Below are 21,737 nucleotides of genomic sequence, written 5' to 3'. Positions count from 1 at the left end.
ATTACCTCCCTTTTCCTCCTGCTTCCCCCGAAAGAGGAGTCTCAGCAGTTATTTACAAAGATTTATTACAGCACGGGAGGGGTTCAGGCCTGGAGTAGGGAAGAAGGGGAAAGGGGCAGAGCAGCTGGGGGACAAGGAAAACCTGGCGCCCCCCGCTGTGTGCCCCACCGGGGACATAAACTAGGCGGCATTCCTGGCATCAAAGCACAAAACGCGACAAAGAAGTCTCTGCCAGTCCATCTTCCAGGCACCCAGGAGGAGCAAGGGTGATTAAGGGAAGATTCCCAAAATGTTGAGGCTGTGGAGAAAAACGCCTTAGTCCTGGACCCTGGTAGAAGCCGGTGTGAGAGAAGTGGTGACTTGGAATCCTCCATAGGAAAGTGGATGGAAAAGGATCTAAGGGTACCTCAAGGTTCTCAGGACCTCCTTTCCCCAGATCTTAGGGTCCTGCCCTGTGGGTCTCCTGTGTCCAGGGGAGAGGATCTGGGGAGTAGAATTGTGAAGGGCAAATCCCTGTTCCCGGTTTTCTGGATTTTCCAATGTGGGCTGTCTCACATCCTACCTCCCGCTGGGTGAATGGAGGAATGACTGGCAAGGGTGGGCATCAGGCAGCAAGTGCCCAGGTTCTCTGGGCATCAGCCAAAGGTGGGCAAACAAGCAAACACAGACCAGCCTTAGTCTTCTAGAAGTCAGAAGCCGCAGCCCTAGCAGGCGAGGGGAAGGGCACAAAACAGGGTGAGGATAGAGTGGGTTTCTGGGGAACAGCGATGTCCCCTCCACTTCCTCCTGGGAGATGCAGGCTGGGTGCCTATGTGCCAGGCTCAGAGGGGGAAGGGCGCTGAGGTTCCTCCCCAGGCTCTGAAAGGCAAGCAGAGAGGGACTCAGGGCCTGGCCCCACCCACCAAGATCCCAGCCCCTCCTCCCCATTTCACACTCCCAAGCCTTACCACTTAGTGCTGGGTCTTCCACTTGGTCCTCAGAGCTTCCATCTCTCTCGGGCTCATCCAGAGGGGGTGGGCGCTCCCAGGGCCCCTCCAGACCCTGGCCACAGGTTGTCTTTTGCCCAGCTGGGGATGGGAAAGAAGAGATAAGAACACAGGCTCCGCGTATCCATCTGGCTGTCCTGGAGTGTGAGCTAAGTGTCTGATGGCTGAAGTTAAGCTTTCCAGGGGCATCATGACAGCATGGAGAGAGCACTGGGCTAGAACAGCTCTCCCAGCAACTAGCCATATGGCTTACATAAGTCAGTTAGTACCTTTCTGAAGGAAATAGAAAGGGGGAAATTGTGTAGATTACCTTAAACAAGATGTAATAATGAATACCCTGCCCAGCCCAGTGCCAGCACCCAGGAGCCACTAGGAGTCGTGGTGGTTTATATTGCTCCATCATAGGACTATCATTTGACCCGGTGCCCTTCTGCATTTGTTTTTTTGTTTGTTTGTTTGTTTTTGTTGTTTTGTTTTGGTTTTTTGTTTTTGTTTTTGAGATGGAGTCTCACTCTGTTGCCCAGGCTGGAGTGCAGTGGTGCGATCTCAGCTCACTGCAACCTCCACCTCCCAGGTTCAGGGGATTCTCCTGCCTCAGCCTCCCAAGCAGCTGGGATTACAGGTGTGTGCCACCGTGCCTGGCTAATTTTTGTATTTTTATTACAGACGGGGTTTCACCATGTTGGCTGGACTGGTCTTGAACTCCAGACCTCAAGTGATCCTCTGGCCTTGGCATCCCAAAGTGCTGGGATTACAGGCATGAGCCACTGCACCCGGCCACCTGCTGCTTTTCCTGAGGGAACAGTCTCCTCTCACGCCTCTTCCACTGTTTTGGAGGGGTCTCACTGGGAACTGATTCAGCTCTTCCAGCTGTCTCTTGCCCACAAAGGGACTGAAGGCCAGCAACAGCTTTTGCCCCCATCGCCAATCTCCTTACTGCCAGATATGCAGGCAGGAGGCCCAAGGCCTTTTGTTTGTGTGGAAGAGCTGACAGCTTCTAGTAGGGGTGGTTGACTCTTCAGTATTCCCATAAATAATGAGACTAAAAAGGTTAATGGGTCGGGCTGGTTCTTGAATTTTAAATTCTACATCTAAACACTAGAGGGCACCCTCCCACTCCATCCTAGGAAGGAAAAAGAGCAGAAACAGACAACAGTCCTGGAGAGGGCAAGTAAATCAGGCAGCCCTCTGCACCCCAGCAGAGACCACATCCTAGGTTCAAAAATGTAGGTGAAATGCAGGTGACGGGGGTGTTGGACTCTCCTGGTCCTCCATCCCTGAATGTCCTCACACCCCCTTACTGCCATAGGTGGGAAGTCCTTTTTTGGCTCTAGCCTCAAACCCCAAACGGCCTTGGCCTTAATTCTCAGGGAAGAGAGGAATTATTAGGGAAAACCTGATTGGGAGAGGGACTGAGCCAAGGATGGAGGAAGTCCATGTCTCAGGTAGGGCTGAGTTCGGGGCACCCCATGGAGCGAGAAGACAGGGAGGCCCCTGTGGTGTCACTACAGTTTGCGTGTATGAGACACTGAACTAGAAGGGGACATCCCCGTATACTCAAGGAGGACCCACACCTAACCCACATGTCACAGGCCCTTCAGCTTACCAGACTGCCTGATGACCTTCAGGACTTCAGCCTGGCTGTCCTCTTCTTCTTCCTCTTCTTCATCATCCTCCTCTTCCTCCTCGTCTTCCTCTCTTGGATAACCCAGCTCCCGAAGCTCCCCCAGCTCATCCTCCTCCTCTGAGGCCTGGTTCTCATTCAAATTGCTGATAGACTGCAGGTGAGACTCAGCAATGCGCTGCACAGCTGGCACAGAGGAGACCCAGGAAGGCAAGGGTCAGCCAGACACAGCCCATGGATCTGGAGACAGCGTGTGGCCCAGCCCCCAGCCTCCTTCCCATAGGCCTGGGGCAGAGAATACCCCCTCAGGGTCCCAAGTTCAAAGGCCAAAGGTTACAGGTCAGCCTGATCGGTGTCAGACCAGGGCAGAGGCAGCCAGGGGTAGATTTGATCATGTTTGGCTCTTAAGCTGTCCCAAGATGCTAGCCCCCAGGAGGCTGCCACGAGGCAGCTCCCCCACACCATAGGGCACCAGGCTGGGCAAGACCAGGCGGGCACAGCAGCAGCTTAACATTCCCTGGCTGGAGAGCTTGATTTGCCAAGTACCCAGTACTGGAGACAGTGTCTCCCAGCTTCAAGCCCAGGCAGAAGGCACAGGGCGTAGGGACCGGGGCCTGGGGATTTGCCACTTTCCATTTCTTGGGGGTGCCCAGCCTGCTGAGGGCTCACTGCTTACCCTGATCCTACCACCCATGCGGTGCATAGTCCCCACTCCCTGGCACTGCCCAGTCATAGATGCCAGTCCACGTACTCCTGCCCCGGGCTCCAAGGGACAGAACAATTCCGAGGCTGAGGACATAATAGTCTGCAGCCAGTGCAGTCTGTGCCTGGGGATGCGGCGTACTCAGATGCGGCCCCCACAATCTTGACCCACATCCCCAGGTTCCCAGCTCCCTCTGCGGTGACCTAGAAAGCAACCCCCCCAGCCTCCATAGACCTGCTCAGATAGGGCTGGGAAGGGAACAGTGTGGGCAGCTGGAGACAAGTTTCCAAAAGATGGAAAGGAGCAAGGGGTTAGAAAAAGGGGGCCAAGGCCAGGGGTTCTGGGGGATGGCAGAGGTTGAGGGGCCACTGAGGAGAGGCTGCAGGAGCTGGCAGGATCTTAGAGCATATGCGACACAAAGTTCACAGGCCACAGACAAGATGCTGAGGAGGGGCTGGGTGGGGGGGATGGGGAGTTGCTGCAGCTCCTTCTTGGTCTGCCAGTGGCCCCTCCCCTCAGAAGGCCCAGAGGGGTAGGGCCAGGCTGGAAACCTCCGGCACAGTGAGCAGGGTGCGATGCTCCTGCCAACTGGGGGACAGGCACAGAGGGTGCTTTGTATGTGCCTGCTGCCCCACCCAGCCCCCAGCTCCCAGCCCAGTACGTCCTGCTGGCTCTGGGCAAGCTATCCAGGCAATAAAAGCACAATAAATCACCCTACCCTGACCTTGGGGACGCGGCAGAGCTTCATCTTGAGCCAAGTGTGAGAGCTCCAGCCTTGGAGCACAACCCCTCAAGCCAAGACTTAGTGCTGTGCTCCTCTCTCCAGGGCCCTCGATTCTTCCCTGACAAGCCCCAACCCTGCCGGGCACCTTCCCTTGCCCACAAAGGGACTGAAGCCTACAAAACAGTGCCCTCCTGGTAGAGAAGGATCCATGAGGGCTGTGGGGGGAGGTAAGGCAGGAGAGCAGGTGGCAGCCCAGGCAGCTTCCTTCTCCCCCCGCGGGGGAGGAGAGTTCACTTCGTGAGCCACAGTGGCAACAGAAGGTGTGTGCAGTGCTTGCGCTGGTGCCCCGTGAGCCTCCCTCACCTCCGCCACTTCCCTCATGCCTGCTGGGCTCTCTGGGGTCTCCCCATCACTCCTTCCAGGCTGTCTCCTTCTCTGCCCCACTCTGTGGGGCCCTGAACTCCCCCCCACCACAAGTCTCCCTTTTTCAGTTGGAAGGTCCCCAGCCTTGCCCCAGACTGGCCACCCCTCTCCTGATCCCTTTCCTCTTCCCTGCCTCCACTCACCTGGACTCTCCTAAGATGTGGCCTAAAGGGGCAGTTGAGAGGGTGCACAGTTTTGACCACTGCATGGTGCATGGTAGCACCCTGGCCCTAACATCTTCATCCCGGCCTGTTCCCCCATGCTTGCAGTCAAGAGCTAGGTCTTCCCCTCACATCCACCCAGCCTCTCCCTACCCAGCCCAAGGTGGGAGGGAGAGGGATTTCTTAAATTCTCTCCTGAGAAGATGCCACTCTCTCCCTCATGCCTGCTTTGGGGCCGTTCCACACACCCCTCTAGGTGGGGAGGTCCTTCCAGGTGCTGAGCCACACTGCCCACTTGCTGCAGCTCTGACCCTTCGTTTTCCTGTCCTGGGGAAAGCAAAATCACCCCTTCCCTTCTCTCCTCCCTTCCCAGCCTCTCCTCTCTGTTCCCAACCCTGGCAAGTGGGCTGACAGGTACACCTGTTGACCTTGGCTGGTGCTGGGAACTTACTAAACCCTCCCCCGAACCAGTTCCCAGCATACTCTTCCGGTAGCTCTCCCTCCCAACCTCCACGGGAGCGGAGGGGGCTGGCCGAGCAGGAAGAGCCCCAGGCAGGAGTTGAGGTGGGGGTTGGTAGGCAACAGGGCTTAGTTAGGAAGAGGCCCTCCTATCTCCTTCAGGTATATCTCCCCAGCTCCCTGACTAGAAACAAAGCCTTCTCCAGGCTGGCCCAAAAGTCCCTCTCTGACTCGCATCTCTTTCTCTTTGCACACCTTCTTCCCTCTTCTTGGACCTGGGATGCCCTTGTCTACCTATTAAATTCCTATGATCCTTCAAATCCAAGCTTAAACATCTTTGTGTACCTTCCTTGACCCTTTTCTTTTTTTATTTTTTCCCGAGACAGGCTCTCACTCTGTAGCTCAGGCTGAAGCACAGTGGTGCGATCATAGCTCACTGCAGCCTCAAACTTCTGGGCTCAAGCAATCCTCGTGCCTCAGCCTCCCAAGTATCTGGGACTACAGGTGTGCACCTCTATGCTTAGCTCACTTTTTTTTTTTCTTGAGACAGAGTTTTGCTCTTTTTGCCCAGACTGGAGTGCAATGGTGTGATCTCGACTCACCACAACCTCTGCCTCCTGGGTTCAAGTGATTCTCCTGCCTCAGTCTCCTGAGTAGCTGAGATTACAGGCATGCGCTACCACGCCTGGCTAATTTTGTATTTTTAATAGAGACAGGGTTTCTCCATGTTGGTCAGGCTGGTCTCAAACTCCTGACCTCAGGTGATCTGCCCGCCTCGGCCTCCCAAAGTTCTGGGATTACAGGCGTGAGTCACCGCGCCCGGCCCGCTTAGCTCACTTTGTAAATTTTTCAGAGATGGGGGTCTCACTGTATTGCCCAGGCTGGTCTCGAACTCCTAGGCTCAAGCAGTCCTCCCGCCTTGGCCTCCCAAAGTGCTGGGATTTCAGGTGTGAGCCACCTTACTTGGCCCCCCCCTGACCCTTTGAGGCAAAGAGCCCCAAGGGGGCAGGGACCAAATCTGACTTATCTTATTCTGCCCAATGCCCACCAGCTTGGCCCGGCATATACTAGGTGTTCAGTAAGTGTGTGCAAAGGAATGACTTGCTTTTCCGTGGAGAAAGGGAAGCAGGAAAGAGGAGACCAGTGTGCAGATCTGTGCAAATGGGATGCAAATGGGAGGGGAGGCCAGGGGTGAAGCCCACAGGAGAAGGCGCCCTGGATGAGCAGGGGTGGGAGGTGGTCCAGCACAGCCTGGTGAAGAGGAACTGCAGGTGGAGTCGCTTCCACGCTGATGCCTGCTGGTTGTCTTAGGCCAGCCATCTCTTTTCTTTCAAGCCCACACCCGATGTTAAGGCCCATAGCTGCCCATTGCAGCCTCGGGACTCCTGTGTTTTGCAAGGCCAGACTGAGAAAAAATTGGTCTTTACGTTGGGTTGTTGCGCCACGCTGACAGCGGGCTATGTGTGGCAAAACAATCCCTCCCCACTGACGAAAGCTCCCCCAGCGTCTGCCCAGTTCCAGGGATCAAGCAGACAGCCAGGAAGGTCGGTGGGAGGATAGTACCTTTCAGCGAAGGTGGTGTATAGGCACAGGGGTTGGGTCTCTTCGACTTGAGATGGTGCCCCTCTCCTGAGGCTCTCTGCCAGGGGAAGTGCCAAGTTAAAGGGGCTCAGCAGAGGCCCTTGCCTTCACCCTCCCTCCATTCCATCCCACCCATGGCCACCCAAGCGGACTGATTTAGCCTCTGCTAATGGGTCCTGCACCTAGGCTGAGCCTCCCCACCCTGTGGCTTTGCGGGGGGCCCCCATAAGCCGTGGCCTGGTTCAGGGCGGGACTCTAGATCCTGGAGGTTCCACCCTGAGTCTGAGCAGAGGAGGATCTGCTGGTGGCACCCCGGCATGAGGCACTCTCAGAGGACTGCCCATTGATATGCTAATGTGTCCTCTTGGGTGGCACCCCATACTGGTTGGTTGTCACTGCAGGCACCGGTCCACCCCACCCCAAGGGGCCCAGGCATCCCTCCTTCCAGCTGCCCCAGGAAACTCACCTGGTGGGGGGAGGCTTCCTCCTCTGAGGAAGGCCACCAAAGCCAACCGAGCCAGAACCAAGCGAGGAGGAAAAGAGAAGAGGGAGAGAGAGAAAGAATCCGAGTTATTTTCCCCAGGGTCTCAATCTCTGGGGACAAGGAAAGTGTGCCCTCTCCCTCCTGCGGCTGGGAGGTGTCATGTCAATAAATAAAGCCAATAGAGTTGGGTTCCCAGACCTTATCCACTCCCCAGTCTCCAGCTTTGACTCCTGTTCATGGGACTTTGGCAGGGCCCCTAGGAAGGCATCAGAGCTAGGGTGGGGCCAGGGCTAAGTGGGCAGGGAGGGGCCTACCTGGTGAGGAGTGCTCTGAGAGCCGGAACAGCATGGCAGGCGTTGGTCTCCTGCGCCGGATCTAAGGAGATGGAGGGAGGGGTGACAGGATGGACACCTGCAGCCCTCCCCCACCCCCAGGCAGCAGGGAACAAACAGTGCTTTGGAGTCCCCAGGGAACCTTTGAATCAAAGTCTGTCAGAGCCAAAAGGAACTCTGTAGCTCACCTAACCCCCTCATTTTATAGAGGTGAAAAAGCAGGGCTCAGAGAGGTTTGGCAATGTGCTTAAGGCCACACAGCACCCCAAGTCCAAAGGACGAGAAAAACCCCAGTCACTGACTCCCAGCCCATGCCTGTCCCACTCTATGGCTACTCCAGAACAGACATCTCCCTTCCTATCTCCTCCCACCAAGGCCCTTCCTCTCCCCAGTTTCTGAAAACATCAGACCTCGGAAGCCAAAGCTGGCTACAGCTCCAGCTGCCAGGGCTGGGCCCTCTGGGGAAGACACACCACGGCCCATGGCACCCATGGGGCCCTGCCCACCTAAGATCAGCTCAAGGGCTCCAAACAAGCTGGATCCAGCTTTTCAGAAGGAGACTGAGCCAGGGCACTGCAGGCACCCCCCACCTCCAGCTGAGGCTCAGAGACCCAAAGGGGCCTGGGGGATCTCTCTGGGGGCCTTGGTTTGGGCTTCTTTGCCAGTCTCTGTAAGGCTGCAGAACTCTTCACCCAGTCCTTGTGAGAAATGAAAAGTTGCCCTCCGTGCTACGTGAGCCAAGCTGAACTGGGGGGAGGCGAGTGCTGAGCACTCCCAGCAACTGACCCCCCCCCCGCCCCCCAGCTTGGCAATCAGACCAACTGTCAGTTAATTAGGTCCCTGTTGAGCTCCAGGGAAATGCACAAACAGAACCAGGTGAGTTAAGCTGAAACTGCCACCTCCCCAGCCAAGCTCCCCATGACACCCTCATGACCCAAAGCTGCTTAGGCCCAGGACTGTACCCCCTGCCCTCTATCTCCCCCCACAATGACTTGGCCCCCTCATCACTGCTCAGTGGGGAGCCAGCTGCATCTCAGCAACAAGTGACCCCTGCTCCACTAGGGATGGGAAGTGGAGCCCTCTGTCACAGCACCCGCCAGCCTTTGGAAGCCCCACAACCCCCAAGAAGGCCCTCGGGAGGACTCAGTAGTCTGCGGGAAGAGGTCTGGCTTTGTGATGACTCCTCACCTCTCCCTCCTTGGGGCCGGGGCTCTGGGGCCTGACAGCAGGAGGCCAGGGCCAGGTTCTGGCGACCCCAGCCCAGGCACACACGCGGGATTAGAGAGGGGCAGGGCAGTGGGGTCGCCCGGTGGCGGCCTCACACTCCTGCCCTGGGTGACAAGGTCAGTGTCCACCGCTGCTCACATCTGACCAGCTCTGGGCTAGAGCCAGGCGGAGCGGTCCCGGTGGTAGCCTAGGAGACTGACTACCCTTTGGGGACTGTGCTGGGACCAAAGGACGCCCCACCCCACTCCTGGGCCGTCTGGAATCGGCCTGTCCCCCCACCCCCGCACCCCCAGCCTCACTGCCAGGAACTCTCTTGCCCCGGGATCAGGACCGAAGCCGCGGGGAAAAGTTGCACGAGTCTCCAGCTAACTTCACACGCGGCCCCGCGCCCCGTCCTGACCGAGGCAGAGCCCGGCTCTCCTTGCGCCCCCACCCCCAGGCCAGTCCGGCCGGGGCAGCGCCCTGGGAGCGCGAAGAAGCCCCGCAGGGTGTGTCGGGGACGCTGCCGGGGTGGGGCACAGGCCCCTTACCATCTCCACCTGGCGGGGGTCGAGCTGGCTAGGGGGCGCGGGCACCGAGAACTGGATCTTCTTGCGGTCCTTGGGGTCCATGGCGCGCAGGGAGGGCGACGGGGCTGGGGTGCGCGACTCGGGGTCCCGGCGGCGGTCTGTGCTGGGCTCCCCCGCGCAGGCGGCGGGCTGTGCGGCGGGAGGAGGAGGAGGGCTGTTCGCGCACGGATAAAAATACCGTGCCCGCCGAGGGGAGGGCGCGGGAGCGGGAGGAGGGTCGGCGCCCAGGCTGGGCGCGCCCCCAGGCTCTCGGGACTCGGGGCTTGCCCCCCGCGCTCGCTGAGCCGGGTCTGTGCCTCGCTCCCTCGCGCTCCCCGGCCTGGGTGTCTCTGCGTCTCGGTGTCTCTCCCCTCCTGAGTGTCTCTGCGTCTCGGTGTCTCTCCCCTCCTGAGTGTCTCTGCGTGTCTCCTCTCTCTGCCTCTCCCGCCCTTCTCCACCTCCCTCCCTCAGCCTCTCCTCCCCTCCGCGTGTGCCTCTGCCTCTGCCGGGCTCACCCCTCCGGTCCCAGCTTTGGGGTCCCCAGCCCGTCCCCTCCGCCTGGGACTGGCGCCCGGGTGCTCGGAGGGAGGGTTTAGGGGAAACTGGCCAATGAGCATGGAGAATCGTGTTCTCCTGGGGCTGGGAGGAGGGTGGGAGTTAGAGCCAAGGCCTGGGGAGCCGGCTGGGGGGCCCCCTGCGGTCTCCCCAGAACTTGAAGCTGCATTATTGATGGAGTCCAGCAGAGAGGATAAAGGGGGAGGGAGGGGGAGAGGGGCAGCGGGGAGGCAGGACTCTGGCTTTAACCCCTTCGTGGTCCTGGTACTGGGAGTTTCAGGGAGGCCTGCGAGGTCGTGGGGAGAGTACCAGCCTGTCACGCTGTGAATGGGGGTGTCCTGGAAAGGCAGCGAGTGTGACCGAGTTGTGTGTGGGAGGACACTTGTCAGTCATCGTGGCAGGGAGAGTGTGCAGGGGTGTGCCAGGGCCCTGTGGTGCCCATAGCCAGGGAGTGTGTGTTGGGGGGTCGGTGTGGTGTGAGTGTGTCTGTGTAAGTGTCAGAGTGTCAAAGATGCAGGTGTGAGTGGCAGGGTGTGGGAGGACTGCGTGTGTGCGGGGGAGGGTGTGGGTGTGGGGGAGGATGTCAGAGGCTGTCAAGGTGATGGGCAGGCGTGTGCCAGCTTGCAGGGGGTGGGGGATTGTATCCACAGCTCCGCTGTGCAGTTGCTGGGGTATGAGGTTGTGGTTGTGTGAGCGCTCCTGTGAGGGAGAAGGGGAATGTGCCCTGCCATGATGTACTGTGGATTCACGTGGCTCCTGTCTTTCCTCTCCGGATCTAATGGGGTGGGGAGGACAGGGCCGGCCCAGAGTTGGGGGGGTTTGGGGGCTGCCTGTACACGTGCCATCACGTGTGTGAATTTGGTGCATTCAGAAGCAGGGTTGGGGGAGACAGGTGTGAGCCTCTCTCTCTCTAGAGGTGTTTGTGTGTGTCTCTGGAGCGGGAGCAGGAGGAGCTGGCCCTGTGGGTGGAATGTCCCTGTCTATTTAGTCTATTTGTCCGGGCCTTGGGTACCTTTGCAGGAGCTGCTGTTTCCCTCCTTGGAGCTGTGCAGAGGGTCTGAATGCCTCTGTCTAGCACTGAGAGGGTGCGTGTGTAGACGTGTACATGCATGTTCTCCTGGGGCTCTGTTTGTGTTGGCGTCCTCTCTCCTGGTCACTCTCAGGCCTGAAACCCCCAATCCTCCTGCAGCTTTTCCACTCCCAGCCCCAGCATCTGGGTCCTGGGTGGAGTGAGAGGCCAGAGGAATCTTCTGGAATTGGGGTCAGGGCCCACTCTGGGGGTGAGGGAAAGGGTGGCAGGAGGCCCAGAGTGTTGCTCATAGGAGTGGGATGTCCTGGCCACCGAGCTCCACATCAGCCAACCCCAGGCCTGGCTCAAGTCCCTGTATGTTTGTTGACTTATATACTTGTTGGGAAACAGCCGGATGCCAAGTTGTTGGCCCAGGGGTGTAGGCATCTCTGGCAACCCCGGCTTGGCCCAGAACCTCTGTCGAAGATGGGGTGTGGAGCGGAGTGGCAAAGACCAGTTTGGCAGTGCCTTGGGAGGGTAAATAAGGAGGTCCTGAAAGGAAGAAGGGGTACGGGAAGGGCATGGCCCAGGCAGTGGCCCGGACAGCCACTGGGTGGGCAGAGGTGGGGAAGGGGCTTGTGGCTTCCGGTGCTGGCAGTGTGGGGAAGGATCGTGGGGATGAAGGGGACAGAGGATAGCTGGGAGGGTGATGAGAGGGTGGAGACAGGGAGGCATCAGCACCAGTTGCACCTCAGAGCCCATAGGAGCTGAAAAGGCCTCAGGGAACATGGCAGCTGAGCCCCATTTGAGCAGGAGGGCTTATTTACGGAGGCTCTGCTGAACTTATTGGAGCTCTGGGAGACCCCAGATCAGGAAACATTCCCTGGATCCCAGGCTGGGGCAGCTGCGAAGGGAGATGAGGGCAGAGAAGCCTCCCTCTCAGCTAGGCCTGGAAGATGAGGTCTTTGGGAGTGGAGGGAGGGTATTTGCCCATCTCCCCCAGCCTGTGGCCAGGCACCAACACTTCTGGCATCTAAATCCTGGGGCCAAGAAGGGTGGGGAAGACTGGCTGACAGAGGGACAGACACAGGGGACAGACACGAAGGAGGAGGAAGAGACTGCACAGAGACAGGACGTGAGAGAGAAATTGGGGGGAGAGAAGAGAAAGCAAAGAGAGACAGAAAACATGGTTGAGAGATGGAGAGACAAAGGGAGGCAGAGAGAGAGACAGTGAGCCTCACAACGGAGAAAGGCAGAAGACAGAGATGGAGAGAGAGTAAAAATAGCTCAGCATTAAGATAATTGCAGCTCGCAGCTCTGCCCTCCGTTAGGAATTAAATGAGGTTTTATTACTTTGATTTTTCTCTCCTGGATCCTACGCGACTTCTCAAGAACTTGGGGAAAAGTTTTTCAGGTGGGCGGCCAGGTGGTGGGGGCTGCGTGGGCGACAGAGGAGGAAGGGAATGGGGCTCCTGAGAGCTGGGGAGGGGTGGGCAGGGGCAAGGAGTGGGGAGGGGCTGCTGGGAACAGTGGAGCCCGGCAGGGGCTGGGGGAGGTGGCCAGGACCAGGCACCGGGTGGGGGTGGGAGGGCACTGAGAAGCAAGGGGCCAGGGTGCCCTGCATTCACTTTGACTTAGAATTAATCATATGCAAATAAGATGTAAAAATAATATGCCACTCCTTGGTTATTATTCTTGGGTTAGAAGCACAGGCGGTTGGGTCCAAGGAACAAATTCAAGACCTCATTTGACTTAACTCTGATTGAACTGTGGGTCTCTCTGCTTGGACTGACAGAAAAAGTTGACGGTAGGGTGTCTATTAATGTACGATAGGTCTGAGCACACTATTTTGAGGCGTTTCTTTCCCATCGTGTATCTTCACGCCATTGCTGGATGCCTGCGGCGGGGCCTGGCGTGCAGGAGGCCCTGCATTCACCTTTGGAGGGAAAATTTGGGAGGGTGGTGTGAAGCCTTTGCCCTCTTCCCCGGATGGGGGGAGAAGGGACACTCGGATCTGTCCCTCCCTCCTCCCAAGCAAGATGTGTTTACCTGGACAGAACATCAACTGGGAGGTCCCAGCCCTGGGTAGAATTTCAGATCTGTAACTTACTGTGTGAACTTGGACACATTTCTTAGCTGCTCTCTGTGCCTCAGTTTCCTTATGCTTCAGAGCCCACCTCACATAGTGGCTGTGACGATTCAATAGGAAGAAAAATAAAGCCCCCACCAGGGCAGGGTTCCTGATAGCCCTTGACCGAGGTTCCTGCTTCCCCAGAGCTCTCGGGATGCGCTTCCGGAAAGAGCCGGCAGGTGGCGGAGTAGGCCAGGGTTTGGGTAGCTGCTGCAGGCACTGTGGGTATGGAGTTGGGCATCACACCCGTGACCTTGGCACCACAGAGCTGAGCCTGAGCTGGCTGGGTTGGCATGTGGCAGCTGGAAGGGAGGCCCCGGAAGTCCCAGGAAACACCCTTAGAGGAGCCGGGGAGTGCTGGCTGGGAGCACTGGGGTGTCTTTCCCTGCCCTTGGGGGAAGGGAGAAGGGGGGATGCGGGAGGAAGAGGAATTCCAAGGCCCATCTCTCTGGGGAAACCCGTGTACCCGAGAGGACAGGGCAAGGACACCCTCAGTAGGAGCAGTGGTGGCACCAAGACAGGTGCACAACCATCTGAGACACATTTACACATGCACTCATTCATTCATTCACCCATCGTCCATCCCTTTGCCCATTCAGTAAATTCACATTGGGTGCTTAGGTGCTTTTTTTCAAATCAACTTTGTTGAGTTACAGTTTGCCTACAATAAAGTGTTAAATATACATTTCAATGAGTTTTTGGAAATTTAGATAGCATTTGACCACCACAATACAGATATATAATGTTTCTGTCACCCCAGAACGTTCGTTTTTGCCCCATCCAAGTCAATCTCCCTTCTCCCCTCATTGGGTGTATCGTAACTCTTAGCGCACTATTTTGATACGTGTGTTTCTCATCTTTTTTTTTTTGGAGACAGGATCTTGCTCTGTTGCCCAGGCTGGAGTGCAGTGGTGCCATCACGGCTCACTGCAGCCTCGACCTCCTAGGCTCAAACGATCCTCCTGCCTCAGCCTTCTGTGTAGCTGGAACTACAGATGTGCACCACCACACCCGGCTAATGTTTTTATTATTATTTTTTTTTTTTGTAGAGACAGGGTCTCACTTTCTTGCCCAGGCTGGTCTCGAACTCCTGGGCTCAAGTGATCCTTCCGCCTCAGCCTCCCAAAGGGCTGGGATTACAGGCTTGAGCCACCGTCCCTGGTCGCCATCTCTGTTTACATCATCACCGACCTGCCACAGTACCCAGAATACAGCAGGCACTGCATGACGCCGAGAGGATGGTTTGAGAAGTGAATGAATAGATGAATACATGAGTCAGAAATTGGCAACGGTGACATATATGGAGCCTCTGTGCTGGGCACCGGGGCTAGGCCCTTCCTATGCACTCTCATTTAATCCTCGCTAGTATCCTTCCAATTCACAGATGAGGCTATTAGATTCAGAGAGGTTCAGCAGCTTTTGCCGAGTCTGGGTTCAAACGCAGACAGTCTAACTCCAGAGCCCTCCCTCTTTAACTGCTGCTTTTAACACATTCAGGATGGACGCGTGGAAGATCGCTTGCACGCACTGCAGTGGGCTCCTCTCTTTCTCTGCCCTGGACCAGGTTTCTCTCTCTCAGTCCCGCCGGTTTGGACAGTTCGCGGAAGCAGCAGAGATCGATGTGCGGAGGCTGCCCTCTGGTGGCACAAACGAGTACAGCAGTATATGTGCTCTCTGGCGCCCCCAGGTGGGAGCTGGGAGGTTGTTGAGAAGAGAGCAAGCTGCAGCCCACAGCGGTGGCAGCCTCGGCTCCCGGCACCTGGAGACCCCCTGCTCTGGCCACTGCCTGGTGCCCCCGGAGGTGCCAGCTGAGGCTGCCCCCGAAGAATGCCAGCTGCCGGAGCCCCCCGCCTCCCACTCCCTCCACCAGCCTTACACACACTCCAATCCCGGTCCAGTCGGCTGCTTCCATTCCCTGAAGAAGAGGCCCTAAAGTTAAAACAGCTGTTAATTTATAAACCAATTTTTCCGTGACTGCTTAATAAATCGCCAGCAGCTGCTCTGCCCCGTCCTCCTGCCCAGGCACCCGGCCCCGGGGGCTGCATGGAGAAGCTCAGAGCCGCCAGCCTGCCCCTCCTGCCTTCTTCCCCCAACCTCTCCAACTTGCCTCCATTCACCCAGAAACTGGGCATCTTGAGGGGCAGGGGGGTGGGGGCAGGGGTGTGGACCCTGATGAGCCCAGCTTCTCTGGTCTTCAGTGGAGTGCTGAGACAGGGATGGGCTTTCTTTCCTAATGGGCTGCAGCCCAAGGGCCATCCCTCCCTAAGTCCCACAACCCCCAATATCCCACCCGACTTCCAGGTCCGGAAGGTGGGTGTCAAAGGTTTCTCTAGTTCTGGGGAAATGAGGGTGTCCAGATTCCCTGGGGAAGTCCCCCTGAGCCACTAGGAGGTAAGGGGACCCTGAGAGCATGGGAATCCCAGTGTTCTGTCTCAGGGTGGTCCCCCTGACAGATGCTAATAGACTCCCTGACCCTGCTGTGCTCTCAAGGGTGGGCTGGGACGGGGCAAGAGATGCTGGGATAACATCCTGTTCTGGAGCTCCCAGTGCCCACCCGTCCTGAGGCTCCAGTGTGGAGGGATCAGGGCCACCTGGACACTCACTTTGCCCAGCTTCTACTAGCATATAAACAGCACCATGAAAATTCACATGGGGCAGGGCCTTGTGAACTGTGGGCTTGAGGCCTGTTCTTTCTCCTTGCATCTGCAAGTTCCAAAGGCACCCAGGGTGAAAGGCCACCTGCCACCATGATCCCTGACTGCTGGGCAAGGGGGCCAATCTGGCTCAGCGTGTGCAGGGTGGTGAAGCACCCCAGCTCAGAAGCTCAAGTCCCAGTTCTACCACTTAGTAGCTGTGTGACCTTGGCCACGTCATTTAACCTCTCTTTCCTTCCTCGGTGTCTCCATTTATAAAATGGGGATAACAATAGAATTATAAAAACTAAGCAAGTTGATGCTCGTAAGCACACAGTTTAAAAAAAACAAGTGATTTATTACAAAGTGATGCTTAGTATTATCTTCTCATCCCCCTGCTGGAGACCGAAGCTCCTGGAAAACCCAAATAGGAAACCCAAATAGCAATTCTTGAGGTGGGGGTGTCCAAGACATTTCCAGGGGCAATGGGTGGGGGGCAGGTAGGAATGCAGGGACAAATTTTTTTTTCTTTTTTTTGAGACGGAGTCTTGCTCTTGTCGCCCAAGCTGGAGTGCAGTAGCAGTGATCTTGGCTCACCGCAACCTCCGCCTCCCAGGTTCAAGCAATTCTTCTGACTCAGCCTTCCAAGTAGCTGAGATTACAGACGCCCGCCACCACGCCCAGCTAATTTTTGTATTTTTAGTAGAGACAGGGTTTCACCATGTTGGCCAGGCTGGTCTCGAACTCCTGACCTCAAGTGATCTGCCCGCCTTGGCCTCCCAAAATGCTGGGATTACAGGTGTGAGCCACCGCACCTGGCCTATCAGGGACAAAATTTTTAAAACCCAGCCAGGATTCCTGAGTTATGTGGTCCTCACAAGGCTTTATCATTCTGGGCCCTTCTGTTCTCCCCCACCCCTCCACCCCCATCCCCACCCATCTCCCACTACACAGCCAAGGCCCTTCCTTGGCCTGCTTCTGGGAAAGGAAGAAAAGTCTCCATCCCACCCCAGACCCCGGAGCCCCCACCTTTCAAGAAGCAAGTTCTCCCTACCATCTAACTGAAAGCCCTTCCATTTCTCTAGTCAGCAGGGGCTACCACGACGCCCTCTTGCTCTGCCAGGAGGCAGAGATCCCAGCAGCGGCAGAGATGGGGAGAGATCAGAGGGCCTGTAGGACTCTGTTGGACTCTGCCCTCACACAAGCCAGGTGTGAGCCTGGCCTTGCTACATCTTCCCTGTGTGTTCCAGAGCAGCTTAGTCAACCTCTCTGAGCCTTGTGTTCCACATGGAGATAATTCCAGAACCTACCTTCTGGGTTGTTGCAAGGTTTGGATGGGATACTGCCCATGAAGTTCTTAGCAAAGGACGTGGTTCAGAGCAGGAGCTGCAGAAATGGTGGTGGGGAGAGGTGGTGTGCTGGAAAGAACCCACATGCCAGAGCTGGACTGTCTGGGTTCAAACTCCACTCCACTACTCACAGCTGGGTGACCTTGAGCAGGTTGCTTAACCTTCGTGTGCCCTTGTTTCTCCATCCTTAAAACGGAGACTGTAACAGAACTTGTGTCACTGGGGGGTCGTGAGGCACCTAGAGCTTGCTGAACAGTTCTCCAGCTAAATAAATGTTTGCCAAGTTAATAGTCTTGTTAGTTGCTGTCATTATCATTGGCCCCCACTAGAGCACTGACCCTCCTTAGGCTGTGCCTTATCCAGGGACTTGTCGATGGCAGAAGGTTGGAGGCTGAGCAGGACCAGACTAGAGACCCTGGCATGGGGAATACCGGCCCAGGACAGGCCCACAGTCCCCACCTCCTTAAGGTGCCCATCTCTGGCATCCTCCTACACCCTGGCATGAGCACAACTGGTTCCCTCTGCCTCCCCCAGTCAATGGCCCTGCAAAGCAGCCAGCCCCCTCCCTGTGCCCGGGTCCTGACTACCTCCTGGAAATAAAGCAGGGTCCCCAGAGCCCACTCAAGCCCAGGACTACTCTGCCAGGGTGCCAGCTGGTGCCCATGGGGGCGGGGCAGCGGTTTGATCATGTGGAAGGGGAAAGCTGGAGGCACCCCCAACCTTGTGGCGCCCATCAGATATAAGAAAAGGCTGGGGCCACCCAGAACATCCTTCTAGCTTCCTTCCCCTTGGGAGAAGAGGGGTGGGAGCTAAGATTTGCCTGTCCTGTGCCTCAGTTTACTCAGACATCCAGGAGATGGAGTCTTCATTCCTGTCTCCCAGGCTACCTGGGGCCCCAAAGCCTTGGCATTGGCCTCTCACATCTCCTAGACCTCTTTCCTTTCTTAAAGAATCCTAGTTCAGCTCCTGGTCCCCGCCCAGGTTCTCTCCTTAGAAGCCACTCAGGAGGACACTGAGCCCCAGAGGGGGAGGCAGAAGCCACCACACGCCGGAGACGGCCCCTGCAGAACGTGAGGCCGCATCTCCAAGCCGGTCCAGGGCGCCAGTCCCCGCCGGGGTCAACGGCGATCCCCGCCGCTGCCCCTTCCCGCCGCCACTGGCCCTTTAAGAGCCTCTCCGCGCGCTGCCGTCCCGGATCAGCCAGAGAGACCATTAAAATTTTATGCAGAATGAAAATGGGCCAGGTCTCCAGCTTCCTCGCTCCCATCCAATGATTTATTACTCGCAAATACCACAGAACTAATTAGTATAGTAATTAATTAATACGCATTTGCATATTTGCATGTGCAATTAGTGCAGTGGAGTGATTACTGGGAGAATGAGGGGCCCCGATTGTCAGATGTGAGGGGGAAGTGGCCTGGAAAAGAGTTAGTGGGAATGAACTTTGTAGGGAGCGAGATGGCGGGGAGGGAGGGGAGGCAAGCGCGGGCGAGGCGGGGGGCACTGGGGCACCTCGCTGGGGCACAGGGCGGCCCCGCCCGGGAGCATGGGACAGGACTACCCTGCGGGCCCAGGACGCAGGTCCGGGGTCAAGACCCCGGCGCCCCCGCCCCGCCCTGCCCGCGGCCCCGCCCCGCCCCCGCCGCGTGGCATGGCTCCAAGCGCGCGCCTGATTGTTATGCATTGTGTTTCTTGTAGCGAACGGAGCCGGGCGGAATGGGGCTGGCACAAGCTGTTTCCCTGCCACGCGGCGGTGGCACCTTAAAGGGGCAGCGTCCCCTTCCCGCCGCCGCGGCCGGCCCGCCCGGCCCCCGCCGACCCCACCTCCGAGCCGGGGCGACCCGCTCCCCCAAGCCCGGCTCCCCCAAGCGGGAGGCCGCGGGGAGGCCGCCCGGGAGGGCGCGCGGTCCCAGGGGGCGCGGGGCACGTGCCGAGGGAGCCCGGCGGGCAGGAAGTCAGGGCTGCCAGCCGGGATTGGGCGGCTGGGGCACGCCGGGCGCCGTGCCAGGCGCGGGGCGGGGGTGGCGAGGAGAGAACCGGGAGCAAGCCAGGAGAAGGACAAGGAGGAGAAGGAGCGAGTGGCGGGGGCTCACCAGGCGCCAGGTGCTTGCTCCTAGGACGCCGCCGCTCCTCCTTGCAAAGATTTTGTGAGGCAGGGCTTCTTATTCCCATTTTACAGACAGGAGGGCAGACGGGGGCGGGGGCTGCAGGTAGCTGGTGAGCAAGTGGTGAAGCTGGGGCTCCTGAAGCTGGTCCGTCCATCCCCAAATGTTCAACGCGGTGCCAAGGGCCAGAGGTGGGAGCGCCATCAGGGGACATCAGGGAGGACTTCCTGGTGGAGGCAGCATCTCGCTGAGTCTGCAAGGGCTAGGAGGGCGTCTTCTGAAGAAGCTGAGGGAAGTGGTATACAGGGTGGAAAAACTCCATGGTTAATGTGACTGCTCCCTCTCTGTGTTTAGAAGCAGCCTCCACCCACCTACCCACCCATGAGCAGAACTTGATAGATCCAGGCCAGGGCATCATGGCTCCTGTGACTTCGTGACCTGGCCAGAGGGCAAACCCTGGGCACAAGTCCTTCCCAGGGCACCCTCCTTTCCCTCTCCGTTGCGGGGTCTGTTGGTCCTATGGTGTGGAGACCACAGCGGTTTCAGAGAAAGGGACACACTTTATAATAGTGAGTAAGAGCATGAGCCCTGGAGTCAAGCCAAACTTGGTTCAAATCCCAGCTCTGCCACTTTCTAGCTGTGTGACCTTGACACATCAGCCTTGACGGCAACCTCTCTGTGCTTCAGCAACCTGGTCTTTAAGTGGTGGTACTAGGAATCCCTCCCACAGATGTCAAGAATAAAATGATTCCTGTGAAGACCAGTGCCTGGCACAGATAGCTCTCACCATAGTCATTATTACATTATTAAGTATGTTATCACACAGAGTGCTGAGGCTCTGGGAACGAGAGGACCCCAAAGTGGCAACAGAGTCCTGGTTTCCAGTCCCAGCTCTGCCACTCACTTATTGTGTGACACAAGGCAGGTTGCTTCCCCTCTCTGTGGCTTCTTCATCTGTAAAATGGGGAGTGGGCCCATGAGACCCTACCTCTCTATTCCCTTCCCTCCCTGTGGACCCCAATTAAAAAGTCAGGCAGGGCACAGTGGTGTGGGCCTGTAGTCCCAGCTACTTGGGAGGCTCAGGTGGGAGGATTGCTTGAAGCCAGGTATTTGAGTCCAGCCTGAGCAACATAGCAAGACTCTTGTTTCTTAAAAAAAAACAAAAAATGGCTGGGCATCGTGGCTCACACCTGTAATCCCAGCACTTTGGGAGGCCAAAGTGGGTGGATCGCTTGAGGTCAGGAGTTTGAGACCTGCCCAGCCAAATGGTGAAACCCCATCTCTACTAAAATACAAAAATTAGCTGGGCATGGTGGCGTGCGCCTGTAGTCCTAGCTACTAGGGAGGCTGAGGCCGGAGAATTGCTTGAACCGGGAGGCAGAGGTTGCAGTGAGCTGGGATGGCACCACTGCACTCCAGCCTGGGCCACAGAGCAAGACTCCGTCTCAAAAAAAAAAGGAAAGAAAGAAAGAAAGAAAGAAAGGGAAAGGAGAGGAGAGGAGAGGAGGGGAGGGGAGGGGAGAGGAGAGGAGAGGAGAGGAGAGGAAAGGAGAAAAGAAAGAATCTCCACCCTTCATGCCAGGCAATCCTTCCCAGGTCCACTCCTGGGGCTGACTCAAGAGATCTGTGGTTAAACTGTGACCTCCTGCCCTGACCGTGTCCTGCACACACCATACATTCTGCCCCAGTGACCCTTTGGGGCTGTCCTCCTGAGCACTAGCATCACCACTATGATGTGGGTCATCCGTGCCTACTGTCAGGCCCATATGTCCCCTGCACCCATGGGCTCAAGGGACGTTTCAGGGAATAGTCCAGCACCAAGCCCCTAAAATTCCCCAGCCCAGATCCCTGGCTCTGATTTCCAGGGGCAGAAACTGGGAAATGCCCAGGTCACAGGGAAGGTCACAACAGAGCCCGCCCTAAGGAAAGAGGGCCCAGGATGCAGCCTGGTCCTGTGCTGTCCCCACTGCCCTGCGCTGCAGCATCAGGGAGGAGTTCCCCAACCCCCATCCACCAGCACTTGGCCACCCAAGAGCGCACTTCATAACCTGCTGTCCTTTTGTTCCTCCCATCAGTGCTGAACTGCAGGTGACCAGGTGAACCCTGGCGCTAGTCCCACTTTACAGATGAGGAAGCAGGGGGTTACATGATCTGACCGGGGTCACGACACTGCTAACTCTGGGACAGTTGCCACCTTGAGCTCCCCGTTCCTCTGCCTTCCTGTGTGGACTCTGGGAGTGGGTTTGGGAGGGGCTGGAGCAAGACATATCAGCTTCTCCATGGAAAACTCACAAGAGAAGCAGAACAAAGATATGGTGATGAAGAGAGCTGCAGGAACAAAATAAAAAAAATAACATTGGGCCAGGTGCAGGGCTCACGCCTGTAATCCCAGCACTTTGGGAGGCCGAGGTGGGCAGATCTCTTGAGGTCAGGAGTTCGAGACCAGCCTGGCCAATATGGTGAAACCCCATCTCTACCAAAAATACAAAAAGCAGCCAGGCGTGGTGGTGTGCGCCTACAGTCCCAGCTACTCAGGAGGCTGAGGTGGGAGGATTGCTTGAGCCCAGGAGGTGGAGGCTGCAGTGAGCCGAGACTGTGCCATTGCACCCCAGCCTGGGTGACAGAGTGAGACCCTGTCTCAAAAATAAACAAACAAACAAATAAACAAGAAAAAGAAAGGAAAAAAAAAAACACTGATTTTGC

The 21,737-nt window shown here is 57.2% G+C and overlaps 1 protein-coding gene across 1 annotated transcript; it reads right to left on the bottom strand.

The window, feature by feature from the left end:
• Positions 1–46: 46 nt before the first annotated feature.
• PPP1R1B (protein phosphatase 1 regulatory inhibitor subunit 1B) lies at positions 47–9,873 on the bottom strand. The gene is made up of 8 exons (XM_054457269.2): positions 9,768–9,873; positions 9,235–9,402; positions 7,460–7,520; positions 7,128–7,150; positions 6,644–6,719; positions 2,593–2,796; positions 948–1,067; positions 47–858 (listed from the first exon to the last, which is right to left on the bottom strand). Exons 1-8 carry the CDS (start codon positions 9,867–9,869, stop codon positions 809–811), a joined length of 804 nt encoding a protein of 267 aa, XP_054313244.1. The 5' UTR covers positions 9,870–9,873; the 3' UTR covers positions 47–808.
• Between the last annotated feature and the right edge of the window lie 11,864 nt (positions 9,874–21,737).

The sequence above is a fragment of the Pongo pygmaeus genome, chromosome 19 (genome assembly GCF_028885625.2).
Source record: "Pongo pygmaeus isolate AG05252 chromosome 19, NHGRI_mPonPyg2-v2.0_pri, whole genome shotgun sequence".
Classification (NCBI taxonomy): domain Eukaryota; kingdom Metazoa; phylum Chordata; class Mammalia; order Primates; family Hominidae; genus Pongo; species Pongo pygmaeus.
The sequence above is the reverse complement of the archived record's forward strand: the minus strand, read 5'-3'. Positions and strand labels throughout refer to the sequence as shown.